At 39.9% G+C, this 22,373-nt stretch overlaps 1 protein-coding gene across 1 annotated transcript in view; it reads left to right on the top strand.

The window, feature by feature from the left end:
* The first annotated feature begins 471 nt into the window (after positions 1–471).
* The window catches only part of LOC138765302 (adhesion G protein-coupled receptor D2), a 326,991-nt gene continuing 305,089 nt past the window's right edge, over positions 472–22,373 (top strand). Inside the window, exons 1-3 of the mRNA XM_069942347.1 lie at positions 472–760; positions 8,509–9,150; positions 18,892–19,086. Coding sequence (XP_069798448.1) covers positions 472–760; positions 8,509–9,150; positions 18,892–19,086 — 1,126 coding nt within the window. The remainder of the gene's footprint in view (positions 761–8,508; positions 9,151–18,891; positions 19,087–22,373) is intronic.

Here is a 22,373-nt window from a genome sequence, read left to right as displayed (position 1 = left end):
GTTTAGTGTTCCGTGTGCCCAGTTGGAGATAGGCTGCGGTGCAGGGGACTTGTTCTAGTGAGAATTTGTTGCAGAGTGGAATGACAGAGAGGATAAATGAGAAATAGATTGGTTGTACGTTGTTGCCAAAAAAACAGTCTGGGAGACGAGGGAAACGGGCTGGTCCATTCCTTTATGCTTTAAACTCCGCACTTGTCCCATTTTTGTGCAGAAGCAGCTCATGTCGAGGAAACGCGTGCTGTTTGGTTCTTTTTACTTTTTCCCTGAACAGGATATGCGTTTGGGAGCGACCTTTCCATCTTCGACTATTCTGGTAAATGAGAACGCTTATTTAAAATTACACTTTTCAATGGTCTCGATGAAAGTTTGTACAATTGCAGGCATTTTTGTTTTGTTTCTCTCCACAGTTTTTCTGTCTCTCTGGTGTGCTGGCAGGTGAGTAGATCCAGCATCAGAACCACACACTTGAAAATGCACCCAGGTATTAAACATGACAAAAGTGTCCGCCTTTCCTCAGCCTTCCCAGAGTCGCCGTTCCCGAACGAGGACAGGCCATGTTTCCTTTACCGGGATTATTATTATACATATAGTCCAAAGGAGTTCCCGTGGGCTGCAGCTGAGAAATTGTGCCGACAAAGGTTTGGATTTCTGGCCACTATAGCGACAGGCGAGGATAACCAGAAAATGACCAGCATCATGAAGTCCATTGGTGTGAAGGAAGCAATGTGGATTGGTGCCAGAGTAAAGGAGGCGGATCCTGGTGAGATTTATTAATTGCCCCAATTTTTATTTTGTCTAATTTTTCGATTAAGATTGATTTCAAATTAGCAATGATGTTATGGCCATCAATTATAAATGTCCCTTTAAAAATTTGGGTTAAGATATTCACCCATTCTAAATACATCAGGGATGTATTTTGTTTCATATGATCACTTGACACCTCGCAAAGTTCACCGTCGAAAATGTTCTAGAGTTTCTTTGACACAACAAAACACCCTAGATTGTTAAATGGTGTGCTATTTCAGACAATTTTAACATCAATGCATTCATCTGATGCAATATTTTTGTGTTCATTTTTACTTTGCATTTATGATCAACTGTGACTATGTGGACAGAGGTTTAGAGATCTATGGATGGCAGCGCTGGAGGAGAATCAGCCACGACCTGATTGAATGGTGAAGCAGACCCTTATCACGTCCAGTTAACCCCTTTTGTTGGTCTGGACTCCTCCCCCATTGTTTGAATTCCGAATTCAGTATATCCTGCTTTTGCCTTTTCCAATTTTTCCTTGAAGAAGGGCTCAGGCCCAAAACGTCAGCAAAATATCTGTGTCTCCTGAGTAAACCACCCGAGTTACTCCATCATTTCATTGTTTTTACTACAGTCACAGCATCTGCAGCCTAAAGTGTTTCTCTCACCAAAGACCGACTGTTTGGACCTGCTTCTTGTTTATTTGCAAATGAATGGTTCAGCTGTATTTGTTGCAATCAGTTTTATTTTAACATCAACCAAATGGAGCAGCATAGATGAAGCCATTAGACTTGGGATATTTAGTGTTTGCTCCTTCAAGAAGCTTATCTAATAGTCCTCCGATTTCCACTCCCCTTTTATATCAGCCACTTAATTGGTTCCATCAAGCCTTCTGATAAACCATTTCAGATCTCAAAGCTTCGTTAAAAATCAACCTCCCTCTCATCCTTCCTTTTGCCCATCATCTTAAATCCTTTTTATGTGGCCATTGGAAAATATTTCTTATTCACACAAGTCTCCTGGTAGAAAAAGTGAAAATCTGGCACTCTTGGGATGTTGATGGTTCCAAGCTAGCAGATTTTGAGACTACCAGTGTCACTACTACCAATATCCAAACACTTTTTTAACATATTGCACAGCAATATTGTAGGATTTTCAGTGAACTAATTGTTTAAAGTGAGCAGGGGACATAAATTTTAGCTCAAGGCCTACCTACCTTACCTGCCATTCTAGCCCCAACTCCAACTCTAGCTGCATACCTGGCCTGCAGTCAGGACTCTGGCTGCATATCCCACTCTGTACAACCATTCAAATTCATTATGGGCCATAAAGGTTTCTGAACAGTTGGAATATATTGTAATGCTACTGTAAATTTTGAGAATCTCTTGTATCTCCACTTACCTCTGTCCTTGCAAGCTTTTTCTAATTTCTTTGCTGTTTAATTGAATGCTTCTGTTTTTATCAAAAGATATTACAATTTGTGATCTTAAATGAATTGATACAGCATTAAGCATGTTAACAGCAATTGCATCATATCATCTGAAACTCAGATTAACACATTCTTAACAAATTTACAGGCTGAATAAAAAAGCTTGCCCAATTTGTGAATGTAAGTGGTACAGATAACTGAAGCAGACTGAATGATTTGGACCTTTTTCTTGGATACTGGGTACAGGTTTACAGACTGGGTTGATTGTGGTCACAAACATATTAAACAGGGGAGTAGAATTCCTTCTAGCCTGGTAAAAAATTTCAGAGAGATGGGAGTATTTGTGAATGTATCATAAAATGTTGATTTACAAATGCAACAAGCTATCAATAAGGCAAATGAAATGTTGGCCTTTGTTGCGGGATGAATTGAATTTAAGAGCAGGGAGATTCTGCTGCATCTTGACTGGGTATTGGTGAGGCTTCATCTGGGGAGATGCGTGCAATTCTGTTCTCCTCCTTGAGAAAGGAGATACTGGCTTTGGAAGCGGTGCAGAGGAGGTTTGCAGAGATTCCAGAGATGAGTGGTTTAACCAATGAGGAAAGATTGAGTCAACTGAGACTATACGTGGAGGATTTCAGCAGAAGGAGAGATGTTATAGAAACATGTTAAATTATGAAAGGAAAAGATAAACTAGAGGCAGGACAATTGGTTCCACTGGTAGGTGAGACTAGATCTTATCTCCTTTGTGTGATGGCAGCAATGTGTGTTTCAGAATAAAATAAAGAAAATGATGGAGATACTTAGAAGATCAGGCAGCTTTTGTGGAGAGAGAGTTTCTAGTTGATAATCTATCATCAGAACTTTAAATGGACCTAAACTGAATTGCTTTGAAATTTCCACAGACGTGGTCAAAGCTCACATGCCAAAGTTCCTGTCAGCATTCACCCACAAGATGAGTGACTTTTTGCAATCAATGCATCCTAATCAAGGGAATTAATGTAAACTAATGGAATTTCAATCAGTTTTAAAATAATTTGGCTATAAAATAAGTAGAAAATGTTATGATGTGTCACATTGTTAAACAAATTAATTAGCAAAATATCTTGCTTTATGCAGATGGATGCAATTTTCTTAGGTAAATATTTCCAAATATAAATTTTAAATCATTTTATTTCAAAAATCTAAATTTTGATTCCACCTTAATGCTGTATTTATCCTTCGAAGATTGATCTTTGCAAGGATTCTTCAGTGTGATTTATTACTCAACCAGCTTGAAGACATTATTGATGTCGGCAGAGTCAGGGATTCTGTAAACTGATTCCAATCAAAAGATTCCAATCTTCATAAAAGCGAAGCCCACACCTGAAGGGTTGCTCAGTCTTTGTGGGCATCTTTCTTCAGAATCAGGATTTATTGATATAAAATTCGATGTTTTGTGGCAGCATCATACACATCATAGTCCAAACATACATATTATAACCATCTTATGACATTACTATAAGGCAGTGTCTTTGCTTCATTGATAATTCGGGAATCTGACGGCAGAGGGAAAGAAACTCTTTTGTGCCATTGAATGCTTGTCTTTAGGGTGCTGTACCTTTTTCCTGATGGTAGCAGAGTGAAGAGGGCATGGGCTGGGTGGTGGGGGTCTTTGAGGATAGAGGCTGCTTTCTTCAGTCATCACCTCTTATAGATGTCCTTGATGGAGTGACGTCTGGTGCCCGTGATGTTGTGGGCCAAGTTAACAATTCTCTGAAGTTTATTCTTGTCCTGAGGGTTAGCCCTCCGTACCAGACAGTGATGCAACTAGTTAGAATGCTCTCCACTTGTAGAAGTTCATGAGAGTCTTCAGTGACCTGCCGAATCTTCTCAAACGCCATCCCAAGAGTGCATCAACATGGAGCCTCCAGGACAGATCCTGAGAGATGTTGACACCCAGAAATTTGAAGTTCTTGATCCTTTCCACTACTGAGCCCTCGATGAGGACTAGGTTGTGTTCTCCTGACTTCCTCCTGAAGTCCACAATCATCTCCTTGGTTTTGCTAATATCAAGTACAAGGTTGTTGGTGTGACACAACTCAATGAGCTGATCTATCTCCCTCCTGTACACTTCCCCTTGCCGTTTGTGATTCTGCTGACAACCGCGATGTCACCGGGAAATTTGTAGACCGCATTGGAATTGTGCCTAGTCACACATTCATGGGTGGTGCATAGTAAGTAGAGCAGTGGGTTAAGCATGTATCCTTGAGGTGTGCCTGTTTTGATAGTCAATGAAAAGGAGACAATGTTTCTAATTCTTACTGACTGTGGTCTTCCAATGAGGAAATCAATGATCCAGTTTCAGAGTGGGGCGCAGAGTCCAGGGTTTGGAGCTTGTTGACCAGTACTGAGGGAATTATGGTGTTGAAGGCTGAAGAGCAGCCGCATTCATGAGTTGCTGTATTTGAGGTGATCCAGAGCTGAGTGGAGAGCCGATGATATTGTGTCTGCTGTGGAGCGATTGCAAAGAGTCCAGTCCTTCGCTTAGGTATGTGTTAATTTTGGCCATGACCAACCTTTCAAAGCATTTCATCTCAATTGATGTTAGTGCTACTGGGTGTTAGTCGTCGAGGCTACTCGCTCTGCTCTTCTTCATCATGGGGTTGATTCTGCCTTACAGGCTCTCAATAACACTTTACTCTCTTTAATGCTTCTTTAGATTGCATGGCACAAACAGACCTATTGCTTCACTGAAGCACTTTATATGTTTTAACTTAATGGCACTAGAAAAATATACATTATTATTGCAAGTATAGTTGAGCCCAAATTCAACACGTTACTTCATGCCTCTTTATATTAGAGCGAATACTTTGAAACTTTATGAAACTACTCAGCTGTGATGGCATTTTCAGAGCAGTGATTAACAAAACATGGGATTCTGAGTTCTGCTCAATTGGTAGAGTGCAAATACAAGGCATTTTTTTTAGATGCAGAGCACCTTGAGTTCCATTCAATGAGGTCTTGAATATTCAAGTTTATTACAGGTATCATCCAATTGTACAAGTAGAACCCAACAAAACAGCATTCTCCAGTCTTTGGTTGGAAAACATGCAAACTCACATCCAGATATAACACACATAGAGGCAAATGACACATATGCAGCACACTTATATAAATAGTAAATAGTAGAGTCTCTGAGGGTTTGCATGAGCAGCTCATCAGTCATTCAGCATTCTCACTGTCTGTGTGAAGAAGCTATTTCTCAGCCTGGTGGTTCTGGCTCTGATACTGCTGTATCTCTTTCCTGACGGGAGTAGCTGAAAGATGCTGTGTGCAGGGTGGTAAGTGTTCTCAACGATTTTACAAGACTTCTTCAAACAATGATTCCAGTAGATCACGTCGATTGATGAGGTGGGGCGAAGGGAGAGTGATCCTCTCTGCCGCTCTTATGGTCCAGTGAATTGACCTCTGATCTGATGCTCGACAGCAACCATACTACACTGTGATGCCGCCAGCCAGGACACTCTCGATAGAGCTCATATAGAAAGTTGACAGGATGGAGGGTATTAGACTTTCCTGTATCAATCTTCTGAGGAAGTGCAGTCATTTTTGCATCTTCCTGACAAGTGATAGAGATGTGTGTCCATCATAGGTCATTTCTTAAGTGGACTCCAAGAAATTTGGTGCCCTCTACTTTCTCCACTACCGAGCTGTTGATGTGTAGTGGAGGATTGTCATCCCTGGTCTTCCTGAAGTCCACAATCATCTCCTTTGTCTTGTCCATGTTGAGAATCCGGTTGTTATTCCTGCACCGTATCATGAGATTTTCCACCTCTTCTCTCTGGTGCAACTCATTGTTGTTGTTGATAAGGCCAACTACCATCATGTCATCTGTAAACTGGATGACTGTTGAAGTTTGATCTGGCATTGCAGTCATGGGTCAGAAGTGTGTACAGGAGCAGGCTGAGCACGGAGCACTGAGGTGCGCCAGTGCTCAGTATGAAGGTGCTTGACATTCTATCGCCGATCTGGACAGACTGTAATCTTTCCATTATACAAAATACAGTTACAATGAGGAGTGTTGAATTTCAGTGAGGTCAGCATCTCCACCAGCCTCTGGGGAATGATTGTATCAAACAGTGAGCTGAAGACGATGAACAATGACCTGTCATGTGAGGCATCATTCTCCAAGTAGTTCAGGACAGATTGGAGGAACAAGGCTATAGCATAATCAGTAGAACGTTTCTGTCTGTTGGTAAATTGAAATTGGTCCAGTGTCTCCAAGAGGTGCACTTTGATGCATTCCATCACTAGACACGCAAAGCTTTTCATAATGGTGGAGGTCAGTGCCACAAGGTAGTGGTCCTTGAGGCCTGTTACTGTCACCCTTTTTGGTTCTGAGATGTTGGTGGCTGCCTTGAAACCTGTAGAACGATGAACTGCTACAGTGGCATGGTGAAGAGGTCTATAAGGACCTCCATCAGCTGGTTTGCACAGTCCTTCAGAACCCAACCTGACATATTGTCTGGTCCTGCTGCCTTGTGTGGGTTCACCTTGAAGAGGGTTCTCCTCACCTTGGCCACAGCTATGCGGGGGGCCTATTCATATTTAACCATATATAACCACTTACAGCACAGAACAGGCCAGTTCGGCCCTACTAGTCCATGCCGTAACAAATCCCCACCCTCCTAGTCCCACTGACCAGCATCTGGTCCATACCCCTCCAGTCCTCTCCTCTCCATGTAACTATCCAGTCTTTCCTTAAATGTAACCAATGATCCCACCTCAACCACGTCTGCCGGAAGCTCATTCCACATCCCCACCACCCTTTGCGTAAAGAAATTTCCCCTCATGTTCCCCTTATAATTTTCAGTGGGACATTCTTCAGAATCAGCCCGTTCTTCTCACTGAACCATGCATAGTAGATATTCATTCTGCCAGGAAGGGAGGCGTCGTTTTCTTTGACTCACAAGATTGTCTTGTGACATGCACGGCCATAGTGAAAAACAAGTTTAATCCTGATAACTGAATGGACGACTGGTCATGAAGAATGGTTTAAAATTGTGAGGGCCCTTTGAGGTAGGACATTGAGGCTAAATTAAGGCATCAGTGAGGCAGTTGCATTGTTATGGATGGTGCATCTCCCTGTGTTGAACGGCTTTCCCCACTTGCAACTTCATGTCCCATCCCCCCTCCTCCACAAGTCTGGCGATCTTTGTGACATAAACCATAAATAAAAAGCCACCTTTTGAGTGGTTTGGTGCCATGGAGCTCTAAAACATTGTTCCACAAAAACTGCGGAATGTTGATTTCCATTACAGTAGGCTACGTTTTTTTTGGTTTGTTACATGACTACTCGCAGCGGAGGCCAAATGAAATTTACTCATTGAAATAAAGAAAAAGTTAGAAGGCTTGTCATTCTGAATTTGAATCAAAATAGGTTTTAAAATAACTGGCCATAAATTGTGTCAGGATAGGATTGGTAGCAGCTTTCTACTTTGTCCTCATTCTGGAGGAAGGCTTTTGGTGACATAATTTACAACCGCTCTCACATAAAGCTGAATGTTGAGATATTGTCCAGCTCGCTGTAAAATGCAGAAATGTAATCTTTATATTTAGTTACATTCACCTATGAATATTTAAGGTACTTCAACAAAGCAACTATTTTTTTTGGGAAATTTTAACCAGTATTTTGAAATTAATTAATACATTATCAGAGAATCATCATAACCTTTGATTATCAAAAATTTTAAGCCAAAAATACAATAGGATTCCCGCCAAGTATTTGTACACAATTTGTGTCAGAATTTTTTTTCCCACACAATTTTGATAATATTTGTTCTTTCTGATCTTTTCTCAATATGAGTGTTTTAATTAAATGTACTTTGTTGCATATTCCTTTGACAAAATTAAATTATACTTGATGCTGACAAAATAACATATAACTTGTTCCACCGAGAAATGAATATTCAAACTTATTTCTTTCGAGATTGGTCAAGCACCCACCCAATGTAATTTTAATTATTAATTGCAATTTATTTCTCCTTCATCAGAACACTTGTGATGTAGTTGCTGGAAATTGTATTTTACAAAGAAACTTTCTTTTGAATCCGTACCTATCTGTGTGTAAATAAGAAATGTACAAATTTTGAATCAAATTAGTTTTGATAGACAATGCATGAGGCATTTATTATTATGTTTATTAATGTTATCTAATAGATCATCTGAAAAATCTGACTGCAATTCATAATGTGATCTTACAAAAATGGAAAATTGTTTGATTAAGATTGACGAGTATAGTGAGCCAACCACCACAGTAGAGTAATTATTCATCTTCTTTTGTTCAGGTACCTTTGGTTCACATATTCTGACATTTTCTGCCAAAACTGACACCAAATATGCCCAACTTATCCTGCAGTTTCCTCAACTGAATTCAGTGACTATTTGTGCGCAGGTGCAATTCGATTCAAGTTATGGGGGAGTTTCCACTGTCTTTTCCTATTCAATACCATCATTTATCAATGAGTTTCAGCTGCGTGCTAACGTTGATCATGATCAACAAATTCAGCTTGCGCTCCTTGTCCATGGTGTTCACACTCCTTATTCGCAGGCTGTGGAAAATGATGGTAGATGGCATCACGTGTGTTTGAGCTGGACCGGCCGTGGCGGAAACTGGGTCATTGCAGTAGATGGATCTCTTGTTGCATCTGGAGATCACCTTTATATTTCTGAAGATATTGGAGCAGATGGCATTTTCATAATTGGTCAAGAGCAAGACACATTTGGTGGATCATTCAAGAAGGACGAATCTTTCATTGGAAATATTACACAGCTGCACATCTGGGATCGTCTTTTGAATGCCAGCGAGATTCAAGTTTTAGCACAAGAATGCTTGGTTATTCCATTAGGATTATACTTTCAATGGAACCTTTCTGCCTTTGAGATTGAATCAACAGTGCCTGTGTGCAAAGGATTTTCCCAGTGCAAAGGTAATTTGATAAAGAATAAGCTTTTTTTTAATGGCGGTAGGAATGCCATTTTAAAGAGATGGAGGCTGATGAGCATCATTGTGTTAGATATCACAGTGATCAGACATAAATTTGGGATCTTATATTTTCATGTCTGGTTATAAAACAGGTTATTTCAATAAGTATATGTTACAGCATGGGTCAACCTATTTAGATGGGTGAGCGGATACATCCTTCTGTCTTGTTACATTAGCATTCATTGGTTTAACAAGAGATTAAATTAGTGATTGATGTGCTTCAGTGAGACCTTAAATATGAATTTAAAAGAGCCGAGAATATTCTTCATCAGGACTGATGGGAATGAAAAGATCTTTAGGCCCAAAGCCATTATTTTTCAGAAAAAGTAAGCCCCATAAATCTGTGGAGGGGGCCAAGCCAGTGAGCATTCTAAAGAAAATAATTTTCAAAATGCGATTTCCAGAATTTGACACTGTCTGGGGAAAAAAAATTGTGTTAAACAATGAATAATCCTGTCATGAATTTCCAGATTTATAATCAGAATTTTTATGGTCTTGAGGGGGAACAATAGGGAATGCTGCCCTCAGGTGGTGGAAAAGAGGAAAGCCAGAAAGAAAATGATAGAAATAACCACTGGATAAAACTAACACTTGCAAATTGCAACTATTAATAACTTTACGAGGAAGAAGCATGGGGGGGGGGGGGGTGGGGGGAAGAGCATAAAATCATTTTCTTTAACTTCAAAAAATCTTTATAAAAATGCAAAGAGCTTGGTCGTCTTGGAGATATGCCGAAACTTGTGTTCAAAATATCTTTTTTTAATAAGCATGCCATCATTTTCAGGATATATCAAAGAAAAATTATTTTACATGAGCCATTTCATATTTTTATGTTGATTAACTTTACTATGCACACTTTTTTAAAAAATTGGCAATTTACTTGTTACAGCCTGAGTTACAGCTTTTCATTTTTTTTATATGCAGAAAATTTGTCTTTTTAAATCCACTTCATTGTTGAAATGCTGCAGAGAGCTGATATAGAACACAAGATATCACCAGCAAACAATATTCCATTTGATTTAAGTATAGAGCACTGGTCATGTAAACCAGGAGTCGCGAGTTAGTTCCTCACTGGGGCCTCATTTCTGTGAGAGGCACTGGACAAAATGGCGCCTCTCTGTCTTCCTTACAGTAGACAAAGTTAAAGAAGTGCATGCATGTTGCATTCTAAAAAATGTAGTATTACGTGACAATAATGGAACCTTTTAATTTGTGTTATATGCAATCTCATTATTATTTGCGCTATATTGTATGCACATTGCCTTCATCATTGATGAGACTTGTGGCATCTTACTAAAATGTAAATGAAACATTCTCTGATAAAGCCAGTTATTGTTAAGTTTAATCTGCACATTAATGTAGCAACTACACTTTGCTTTTGAAGGATATTTTACTTCATCAGGTTCACCATCAGGTTTGTGTAATTTGCCCGAGACTTAAATTCCCACAAAGAACAATGGTGGAATGACAAGTTGCCTGCTTGCACAGCGGCAACTGGAATTTTGCTTTGAAGCCCACATCCTTGCGAAATCAGCTGACAGACGAGGCTTTGTTTTTCAGGGGCAAACATTTATCAAGTTTCTTCTGGATAGGAAGAAAATGTTGGAAGGGATGAGAAATATTTTCTAGGGTCGGGGTTCTCTAATATTTGTATTAACTTGCATCCATTTGCTGACTGTCTTCTGGCAAAAGCTATCCTACATAAATTTGTGAGAGTGGTAGCCTGTTTACATTGTGCTCACAGATAAAGCAGGGACTCCAATGATGCTCTGTTTTATCAGTTTTACCTTTCATTTGGCAATCTTTTAACATTGGAGGAGACATTCTGGCTCCATTTGGTAATTATTTCCCAACAGTAATCCTTAGACTAACTTGAGTTGACCAGTTTACTCCATCGATAAATTTTGGCTGGAGTGGGTATGAACAAAAATCTGGATCCTCAGCATTAGATTGTTGATAATAAAAGAATGTGCCAATGAAATCTCCGGTCGGCGCTTTCCTTGTTTCCCTATTTGGAAAAGAAAAAGTGGTTTGTGAATTGTATGAAGGATTGCCATTGATTCAGCGGCATGGTTGTTTCATGTGGTCCTAGTCAGACGATAGGTTGCCTCGCAGACTCAGGGATGCATATTGCTGCCCAGAGGGGGGAAACTGATGCGGAAGGTGGGACTCTGGGTCGGAAAGCTTGACTGCAGTAAAATAAAATCCTTGCATTCAAAACTTGGGAATGGGAACAGAATTTTTTAAAAGTTGGACAAGTCTTGTTGTCCCTCAGGCACAGGTGGGATTGGGTGATGGTTTTGTACCTGAATGATATGCAGTACAAGATTTTACATAGTTACGAGTTGAAGGTGAAATTGTATGCTTGACACAACCAAACATTTGTTATTTTTATTTCTATTTTACATTCGCCATTCCATCATTGCCATACCAACACCACCACGGCTCAATACAAGGATAATCATTTAAACATGCGAACTGTGATGTACGGCTGTAGTTTCAGTGGCGTAGTGAGGGGAGGGGATGCAGGGGCATGGCGCCTTTTTATGTGCTCGCTCCCTCTGATGTTTGAACCTGGCTACGCTCCTGTGTAAATTGTATGAATTAAAGCTGCAGCAGAATCCCTGACGTGGTACCACAGCAGAAGTTTCTGATTAACATCAATGTTGCAAAAGATAAGCAGGGGAAGCAAGTTTCAGAGGTTGTTTCAACTTGGCAAAAGTACATTGTGTTATACACAGTCAGACACCATATGTCCAATGTGTGATTCACTCTCAGATGGCATTATCCTTATAAAAATAGATTTTTTAATGAAGTTGCACTGATAGATGTTACCCTGTATGAAATAGCTATCCCTAGTATTTAAGTGGAGATGCGGCTTCTTTATTTTAAATGAAGTAATATCTCAGTAAATATACTGAAGAATTCCAAGCAGAATATTTATAGCCTGTCATCTTGTTCAACAAGTTGTCTAGTTGATGAGTGCTGGAGAAACTTAGCAGGTCACGCAGCTTCCATGGGAAGAATAGGGAAACCAACGTTCCTTTGTCAGGAATAACAAAAAGACAGACACTTGAATAAAAAGATGGGGAGGGGGAACTGGGGAAGAGAAGAGAAGGGACAAAGGAGAGAGAGAATCCTGTCCTCATCTACCCTTTCATCAGCCTCTGCATCCAAAATATAATCATCCTCAATTTCTGCCACCTAAAATGCATTCTCTCACAGAACTTTGCTCTGTCCTGTGCAATAGCTGGGACTCCCAGTGGCCATCCACTTCAATTACACGTGCCATTCCCACAACAGCATGTCTCTAGAACTGCCAAACTGAGGCCACCCGCAAATTTAGAGGAGGAGCTCCTTGTATTCTGTCTCAGTAGTCTCCAACCTGTCGACATCAGTATTGACCTTCGATTTCCGTTAACCCCCTCTTCTTCAGGTCTCTTTCCATATTGCTTTGAGTCCTTTCCTCCAGCTTCCCATGCCCTTCCTTTTCTTCTCTCAGAGAGCTACCCTTCTGAGCCCTCTGCCCTCTTGCCCTTCACTTCTCAGTATTTCTATCCTCCCACCAGCATCCTCCTGTGACCCCGATGGCCTGTGCTGCTTCCCCATCCTTGATCCTCTCCTCTTTACCCCAACATTTTTATTCTGATGCATGCCTGTTTCCTCTTATTTCTGTTGAAAGGCTCAGGCTTGGTTACCCTTTTCTTTCTATAGATGGTGTGAGACCTGCTGAGTTTCTCCAGCCCATTTTTGTATTGCACTTAACCCCTGTAGCTGCATATTTTCTTGTTTAACACCATATTTTAGAAGATGGAACGCATTCATTATGCAGTATTTAAATAGTTTAGCTTCAAAACCTGTGATTTAGATTAATGATCAATGAAGACAAACAACTAATTGTCACTTGATCATTGAACACAGCTTAAGCTGTTTAGCTATCTTTGGCAAAAAGTTAATTAACAGTACTTTTGCACAAGCAATTAAAAAAAATCACAGTTTTGTATAATCTTCCCTATTAACTTCTGCAATGCATTAATGCCCTTATCTATTTAATGGAGTTTAATTGCTGTAACACACTTCAATGTTTCAGGAATGGAAATACAAGAGGTTTTGTGGGAATTATGGGAGTATTAAAGGGTGTGGAGAAAATATAAAAATGAAGTGTTAATCTTACCATCATGTGTAGAATCATCCCCTTGGTACTGGTCAGCAAGCTTCAAAACTTGCCTTCATCAGTGGGAATCTCCTTCTCACTGATAGTCAACACTGATGCACCTCAAGGGAGTTTGCTGAGCTCACTGCTCTACCCTTTCTACACTGATGAATGTATGGCTAAGCACAATTCATTGCCAATAACACCACAGTATTTTCGGTAGAATCACAGTGTGGAAGCAATACAGGAATGAGGTAGATCAGCTAGTTGAGTGGTGTCATCTCAGCAACATTGCTCTCAATGTGAGCAAAACTAAGGAATTAGAACATAGAACAATGCAGGCCCTTTGGCCCACAATGTTGTGCTGATCTTTAGACCCTGCCTCCCATATAGCCCTCCACTTTAAATTCCTCCATATGCTTGTCTAGTGAACTCTTGAAATTCACCAATGTACCTTCCTCCACTTTTGACCCAGTGGATTCCACACACCAACCACTCTCTGGGTTAAAAACCTTACTCTGATATCACCCTTGAACTTTCCATCTATTACCTTAAAGCCATTCCTCTTATATTGAGCAGGGTTGCCCCGGGAAGGAGGTGCTCGCTGTCCACCCTATCTCTTCCTCTTAATATCTTGCATACCTCTATCATATCCTCTTATCCTCCTTCTCTCCAAAGAGTAAAGCCCTCGCTCTCTTAATTTTTGCTCATAATGCATATTCTCTAAACCAGGTATCATCCTGGTAAATCTCTTCTGCATCCTTTCCAATGCTTCCATATCTTTCCTATAATGAGGCAAACAGAACTGGACACAGTGCTCCAAGTGTGGTCAAACCAGAGTTTTGTATGATGCTATCCACAACTGCAAACTCCAGTATACCCCCTCATCCAAGTTGTTAATAAAAATCATGAAAAGTAGAGGTTCCAGAACCAATCAATGTGGGGCACCACTAGTCACAACCCTCAAATCCGAATGTAGTCCCTCCACCACAACTCTCTGCTTTCTGCAGGCAAGTTAATTCTGAATTCACATGGCCAAGTGTCCCTGGGTCCCATGCCTTCTGACTTTTTGCATAAGCCTACCATGTGGAACCTTGTCAAATGCCTTCATAAAATTCATGTAGACCACATCCACCGCATTACCCTCATCAATGTGTTTGGTTACCTCTGCAAAGAACTCTATCAGGCTTGTGAGACAAGATCTGCCCTTCACAAAGCCATGCTGACTGTCCCTGATCAGACCATGATTCTCTAAATGCCCATAGATCCTATCTCTAAGAATCCTTTCCAACAGCTTGCCCACTAGAGATACAAAGCTGTATAATTACCTGGACTTTCCCTACTACCTTTTTTTTAACAAGGGGAACAACATTTGCCACCCTCCAAACCTCCAGTACTATTCCCATGGGTAACGAGGACACAGAATAATATACTAGCCAGAGGCTCAGCAATCTCCTCTCTCACCTTGTGGAGCAGCCTAGGGAATATTCCATCAGGCCCCAGGGACTTGTCAGTCCTAATGCATTTTAACTGCTCCAACTCATCCTCTCTCTTAATATCTATGTGCTCTAGAACATTAATCCCACCCATATTGTTCTCAACATCATCAAGGTCCATCTCCTTGGTGAATAGTGAAGAGAAGTATTCATTGAGGACCTCACCCACTTCCAAAGCCTCCGGGCACATCTTCCCATCTTTATCTCTAATTAGTCCTACCCATCCTACCCATCATCCTTCTGTTCTTCACATAAATGAAGAATGTCTTCAGGTTTTCCTTAACTGTATTTGCCAAGGCCTTGTCAGGTCCTCTTCTTGTTCTCCTCAGCCCCCTCTTAAGATCCTTTCTTGCTACCTAATATTCCTCAAGTGACCTATCTGATCCTTGCTGCCTAAACCTCAACCTCAGTATGCTGCCTTCTTCCACCTGACTATATTTTCCTTCTCTTGTCAATCGTCATTCCTTCACCCTACCATTCTTTCTCTGCCTCACCAGGACAAATTTATCCCTAACAACCTACAAGAGACCCCTAAACATCTACCACATCTCCATAATACATTTCCCTGCAAAAATGTCATCCCAATTCACACCCACAAGTCCTAGCATTATAGCCTCATAATTTGCCCTTCCCCAATTAAATATTTTCCTGTCCTCTCTGGCTCTATACTTGTCCATGACAATGTTAAAAGCCAGGGAGCAGTGGTCACTGTACCCCAAATGTTCACCCACTGAGAGATCTGTGACTTGACCTGATTTATTACCTAATACTGGATCTAATATGGCATTCCCCCAAGACGGCCTGTTAACAGGAAATCATCCTGGGCACACTTAATAAACTTTGCCCCTTCTAAACCTTTGGTACTAAGCAGGTGCCAGTCAATAATAGGGAAGTTGAAGTTACCCATGATAACAACTCTGTTATTTTTGCACCTTCCCAAAATCTGCCTTTCAATCTGCTCCTCAGTATATCTGCTGATACCAGAGGCCTATAGAATACTGTCAATAGAGTAGCTGCTCCCTTATTGTTCCTACCTTTCACTCATACTGACTCCATAGAGGATCCTGCTACATTACCCATCCTTTCTGCAGCTGTGATAGTATCCCTGACCAGCCATGCCACCCCTTCTTTCCTACACCCCCCCCCCCACCTCTATCTCTTTTAAAACATTGAAATCCAGGAATATTCAGCCTTGTCTCTGTAATGGCCATCACATGATAGTTCCTTGTATGTATCCAAGTTCTCAGTTCATCATCCTGATGCTACTTGCATTCAAGCATATGCACTTTAGCTCTTCTACCTTTCTACATTTCTTTTATAAATATTTTTTATTGAGTTTAATGTATGCATACATAATATGAATATTACATAATTAATCAATTGTATACAAATAAATACATACAGAAGGGAGAAAAAATAATGGGTAAATAAGAAACTACATAATGCAGAACTACTTATAATAACTCAATCTAGAAATAAACATAATGTATGCAACCATGTCATATTCATTTATTAGACTATATTAAAATAATAGGATTTTTTTAAAAAGAAAAAACTAAAAATTAATGGACTAAACTAATCTAATCCCCTCCCTCTAATCAAGGTTACTTTTTTGTAACTGAGAGAATAAAAACAATAACAATGTGGAATCACTAGTGACCCCGTAGAACAGACAAAGAATTACTGGAACATATAATAATTATTGATTCTTCCAGTTATATAAAAAATTCTAAGAATGGGCCCCAGAACTTCATAAATTGAAACTTTCTATCTTTAATATTATTTCTAATTTTCTCTAAACTTAAATAGGACATTACATCATATAAACACTGCATATGAGTAGGGGATGCATCTCCTTTCCATTTCAATAAAGCAGCTTGCCTCGTTATTAATGTTATTAATGTTGTCAAAGCAAAGACTTTTTTCTGAGATGCTGAAAGAGGTTCATCTGAGTTGTGAGAAAAACCAACCGAGCAATGAATGGATAGGGTTCCAAGTTAACCTTGAAAATTGTTGATAGAGTTTGAAAAATCTCTTTCCAAAATCTCTCTAAATTTGGACATTCCAAGAACATATGAATCAAAGAGGCTTAAAATTTTACATTTCTCACATAAAGGATCAATGTTTGCATAAAAGTGGGATAATTTAAGTTTAGACATTCTGTGCTTCACCTTAAATTGTAATGAGCAATGTCTTGCACAAAATGAGGTATTAATCAAGTTGAGAGTAGAATACAATCTTCATCTGAAAAAGTTACATTCAGGTCTCTTTCCCATTTTCTTTTGATCCCACCAATTGGGACTGAATTTGTCCAGTAAATTATTATAAATAGATACTATTAATCGTATTAAAATTAAAATCATATGTTAAATAACAGATCAAGAGTCTTAGTATTAGAAATTTGCAGACAATACGAAAGCTTGGTCTGGACAAAATGTTCAATTTGTAAATATGTAAAGAAATGCCTTTTGGAAAGATTAAATTTGGCTGATAATTGTTCAAAAGAAGCAAAATTATTTTGAATAAAAAGCTCTTTGAAACTTTGAATACCTTATCTATGCCATTCCTTGAAACCTCATCCAACAAAGATGGTTGAAAATGATGGTCATCTATAATTGGACATGCCAAACATGACTATCTCTTACCTCTGTCATGTTTAGGGCCTTCTGTGTATTTTGTAACAAGTCATAACCAAGAGATTTAACTTTTGGGTCAGTGATCATTTTAGGTAATTGTTTCATTTCCCCTTTCCCTGCAAATTGCAAGAAACTGGCCACATGATGAATGCACCTGTGGGCATTGTTTATTTCTTGGCACACTTAGGCTGGGATGCATTGAGATGAAGGAAGAGTTTGAGACATTCAAGCACCAGCAGTTTGAATCGCAAAATACCTGGAGAGTAAATTCTTTTGCAGGTTAGTGGGGAACCTTAGGTAAGAACTTAAAAGGTGAGAGCAGCATTCCCCAAGCCTGGTCAGCCATTCAATAAGACCATGCTGTTTTGATATTGGCCCCAACTTCACTTTTCTACCAGTTCCTTTTAATCCTCAATTTTACCCTTTTTCCCCAAAATCCCTCACTTTCACCAATTAAATTCATTGATTTAGCTTCTGCAGCTCCTGTGGGGTTAAGAAATCAATAGATTCATGACTCTTTGAGAGAATAAGACCCACCTCCTCTCTCCTAAATTGGTTATTGTCCTGATTCCTCCACAAGGGGAAACACTGAATTGGTGCAGTGCCTTTGGAACCTGTGAAGGTAAGGAAAAGGGTTGTCATGAACTGATCAGAATGCTAACCAAAGAGAGGAGAAAAGTAAACAGTAGAATGGTTGGAATTATAAGGACTTGATAATAAGGGGTAGGAGGGCTCTCTTGCCATTTGCTTGAGAGTCAGGGAAGGTATTTGGGTGGCTTCATGCCACAGTAAGGTGGCAGGAAAGGAAGCATGAAATACCAGTTTGGAAACCCAGCTGACAGAGGTCCAAAGGGATATCTTTAACATCTCACTGCAGCAGTCTTCTGCTCCCTCTAAATGACGACTATCTAGTGGCATGAATGTCAGCTCATCATGAAGTGCATTGAATGGAACCTTCCAGTGACATTGGACCCATTCCAGTTTGCCCACCATTCAAACCCGTCCCTTCACTTTGTCCTGATCCACTTAGAGAATGATGCCTCGTACACCATTTTGTTCATTGACTTCATCTCGGCATTCAACAAAATCACTTCAGAGGCTGGTAGGTAAATTGTCCTCACTGTGACTCCACACCTCTCCTTACAAATGGATCTTGGACCATTTGACCAAAAGACCACAGTCCAGGTTGGCAGCAAAAGCTCAATTTCCATCACATTGAGCACTATGTGGAGGCTCCATAGAATATTAGAACCAATGCTAGGATAAAGAATGCATGTTTCATGAGTCACAAGTGGTCTAACAATTTGCTTGGCTGCATAATTCTGTGATTTTGGGATTTGTGACAAAGTGGAATAAACTTTCAGCTTATCACTTTTTCTTGTCTGTTTCTTTTATGGAAGGTGATGGGTTCCAAACAACAGAACCATTTGATGTTCTGTGGGTGGATGGAACAATGTCCTCTTTTCACAATATCTCATCAGATGTCAGCCGTCCAGTTAACAAAGGAGAATGTGTAGCCTTCAATCCACTGAGTGGAGCGTGGACTTCAGAAGAATGCTCTAAAGAGAAACGAGCACTTTGTAGATATGACAAAGGTAAATTTAATAGGTTACTAATTTTAAAATATGCACCTAAAGCAATAATTGCTTTATCATCACAGAATAGTTTTATAAATTTACATGCTTCTGTATATGTCTTGAATGTTATGTTTTGGTGGAGCTATATTGATAATATTTTATACAATAGGAAAATCAGCAGTTTTTACCAACAGCTTTTTCCAGGAGTCATTTTTACTTCTGTTGAAAGTCAATGGAGCATGCAGTAGTTAACAGCAAGTCATTGCATCCTTACTTTTCCCTTGTCTTTCACATCCAACTTGAGCTGCTTTAATCAAATAATATTGCTGGTCTTGCATGTGGCAGTGACAGGATTGCATAGCAAGTCTTGGGACTTTACAGAGACAGATGGAATGACTTAGAATGCTACAGCACAGAAAACAGGCCACTTGGCCCCTCTAGTCTGTGCCAATCACCACTCCACTAGTCCCATTGACTTGCTCCCATTCCATAACCCTCCAGTCCTCTAGCCTCCATGTATCTGTCCAATCTATTCTGAAAACTCGAGATCGAGCCCACATTCACCACATCAGATGGCAGCCCATTCCACACTCCCACAACTCTGAGAGAAGAACTTTCCTCTAATGTTCCCCCTAAACCTTTCCCCTTTCAACTTAAAACTATGACCTCTCGTATTTACCTCCCCCAAGCTAAGTGGAAAAAGCCTACTTGCATCCACTCTGTCTATACCTCTCATAATATTTAAACCTCTATCAAACCTCCCCTCATTCTTCTTCGCTCCAAGGAATAAGGTCATAACCTCTTTAACCCTTTCCCTGTAGGTCAACTCCTTAAAGCCCGGTAACATCCTAGTAAATCTTCTCTGCACTCTTTTAATCTTATTGATGTCCTTCCTGTAGTTAGGCGCCCAGAACTGCACACAATACTCCAAATTTGGCCTTATCACAAACAAGTTTAACATAACATCCTAACTCCTATACTCCATACTTTGATTTATAAAGGCTAAGATGCCAAAAGCTTTCTTTACCACCCTGTCCACCTGCAACACCACCTTCAGGAAACAATGTATCTGCATTCCCAGATCCTTTTGTTCGTCCGCACTCTTCAGTGCCCTACCATTTACACAGTAACTTGATTTGCCCTTTCAAAATGCATCGCCTCACACTTGTCTGCATTAAACTCCATCTGCCATTTTTTGGGCCCATTCTCCCAGTTGGTCCAGATCCCTCTGCAAGCAAACTTGCTGGTTCAATTTACCACATTATCATCCAGATCATTGATATAAACAACAAACAACAGTGGTCCCAACACAGATCCCTGAGGCACACAACTAGTCACAGGCTCCAGTCTGAGAAGCAACCATCCATTACCACTCTCTGTTTTCTCTCACACAGTCAATTACAAATACAGATTATAACCTCTCCTTGATACTTAGTGTCTTAACCTTCTGAACTAACCTACCATGTGGGACCTTGTCAAAGGCTTTACAATAGTCTCTGTTGACAACATCTATATCCTTTCCTTCATCTACCTTCTTGGTAATCTCTTGATAACCTTGGAAGTGCAGGTGCCAGTGGGAACTGTTGAGATACTATAATTCACATTTAACTGAGGTTTTACAGTGTGTTTGAGAGAAATATCTGAGCAAAGGTTGTAACCAATTGACCATGCCTGAAATTTGTCTGCATCAGGCCAGGAAAATAATTGAGGTTTCTTTATCAGACTGCAATGCAATTTATTCTACTACATAGGTGCAAAAAATATCTATTTTGGGATGGGGGTCATTCAAGTAGAATGCCAGTCTTCAGTATAACAGCTCATTAGTGAAGAAATTAATACATCAAGTTACTAGAGGGCTTCTAGTAAAAGTTATATCAGCAAGAGATGAGGGAAAAAAATTAATGTAGAACATGTATTCATTAAATCCTTTCTGTCTTAAGATGAATAATTTAACAGTTCAACAGATAAGGCACTGGATATTGTCAAAAGGACAACGTTACAAAAATCTCGGGGGATTTTAACTTGGAAATAGATTGGGAAAGTCAGGACAGTATGAGATAGGAGAGAGTATTTGTGGAATGCCTATGGGATGGCCTTTTGGAGCAGCTTATTGATGACCCCACCAGGGGATCGGCTATTTTGGATTGGGTGCTGTGTAAATGAGCAAGAGGTAATGAGAGAACTTAAGATAAAAGGAACCCTTAGGAGGTAGTCTTCTCAATATGATTGAATTCACTTAGAAATTTGTAAACAAGAGGCTAAAGTCCAATATATCAGCATTTCAGTGGAGTAAAGGAAATTACATTCGCATGAGAGAGCAAATGGCCAAAGTTGATAGAAAAAGTGCACTAATGGGGAAGACAGCAGATCAGTAATGACTGGAGTTACTGTGAGAAATGAGGCAAGTGCAGGACAGCTACATACAAAATCCGTGAATGGAAAATGAGACAATTGTGACTGACGGGGATGTTAAACCCAAAGTAAAAGCAAAAGAGGGTATACAAGGAAAGATAGAAAACTGGGAAACTTTTAAAAAACTTAGAGAAGGTGATTAGGAAGGAAAAGTTGAATTATGGAGGTTATCAAATAATATCAAAGAGGATACTAAAAGCTTATTGAAATTTATGAAGAGTAAAAGAGAGACAAAAGTAGTCATAGAACTGTTAGAAAATGGCACAAGAGAAATTGTAACAGGGGACAAGGAGATGGAAGAGGAACTGATTAAATACTTTGGATCAGTCTTCATTATTGAAGACATTCATAGCATACCAGACTCTCAAGGGTCTTTGAGAAGAGAAATGAGTGCAGTTAAAATCGCGAGAGAGAAGGTACTTGTGAAGCTAAATGGTCTAAGAGTAGATAAGACTCATGGACCAGATGGAATGCACCCTTGGGTTCTGAAGAACGTTGCTGCAGAGATTGTGGAGGCATTAGTTATGAACTTCCAGGAATCGATGGATTCTGGCATAATTCCAAAGGACTAGAGGATCATGAAGGAACTGTGGTTTCAGAAGGGAGTGAGTCAGCAGAAAGGAAATTATAGACCTATTAGCCTGACATCGGTGGTTGGGAAGCTGTTGGAATCGATTGTAATGTTTGATGTTATGGAATACCTAGAGATGCTTGACAAGAGAAGCTGAAGGCCAGATGGTTTCCTTAAAGGAAAATCATGCCTGACAAACCTACTGCAATTTTTTGAAGAGATCATAAGTAGGATAGACAAGGAAGATGCAGTGGATGTTGTGTATTTGGACTTTCAAAAGGCCTTCAACAAGGTGCCACACATGAGGCTGCTAAACAAGATG

The sequence above is a fragment of the Narcine bancroftii genome, chromosome 5 (genome assembly GCF_036971445.1).
Source record: "Narcine bancroftii isolate sNarBan1 chromosome 5, sNarBan1.hap1, whole genome shotgun sequence".
Taxonomy (NCBI): Eukaryota; Metazoa; Chordata; class Chondrichthyes; order Torpediniformes; family Narcinidae; genus Narcine; species Narcine bancroftii.
Note: the sequence above shows the minus strand (reverse complement) of the source record. Positions and strands in the feature narration are given on the sequence as shown.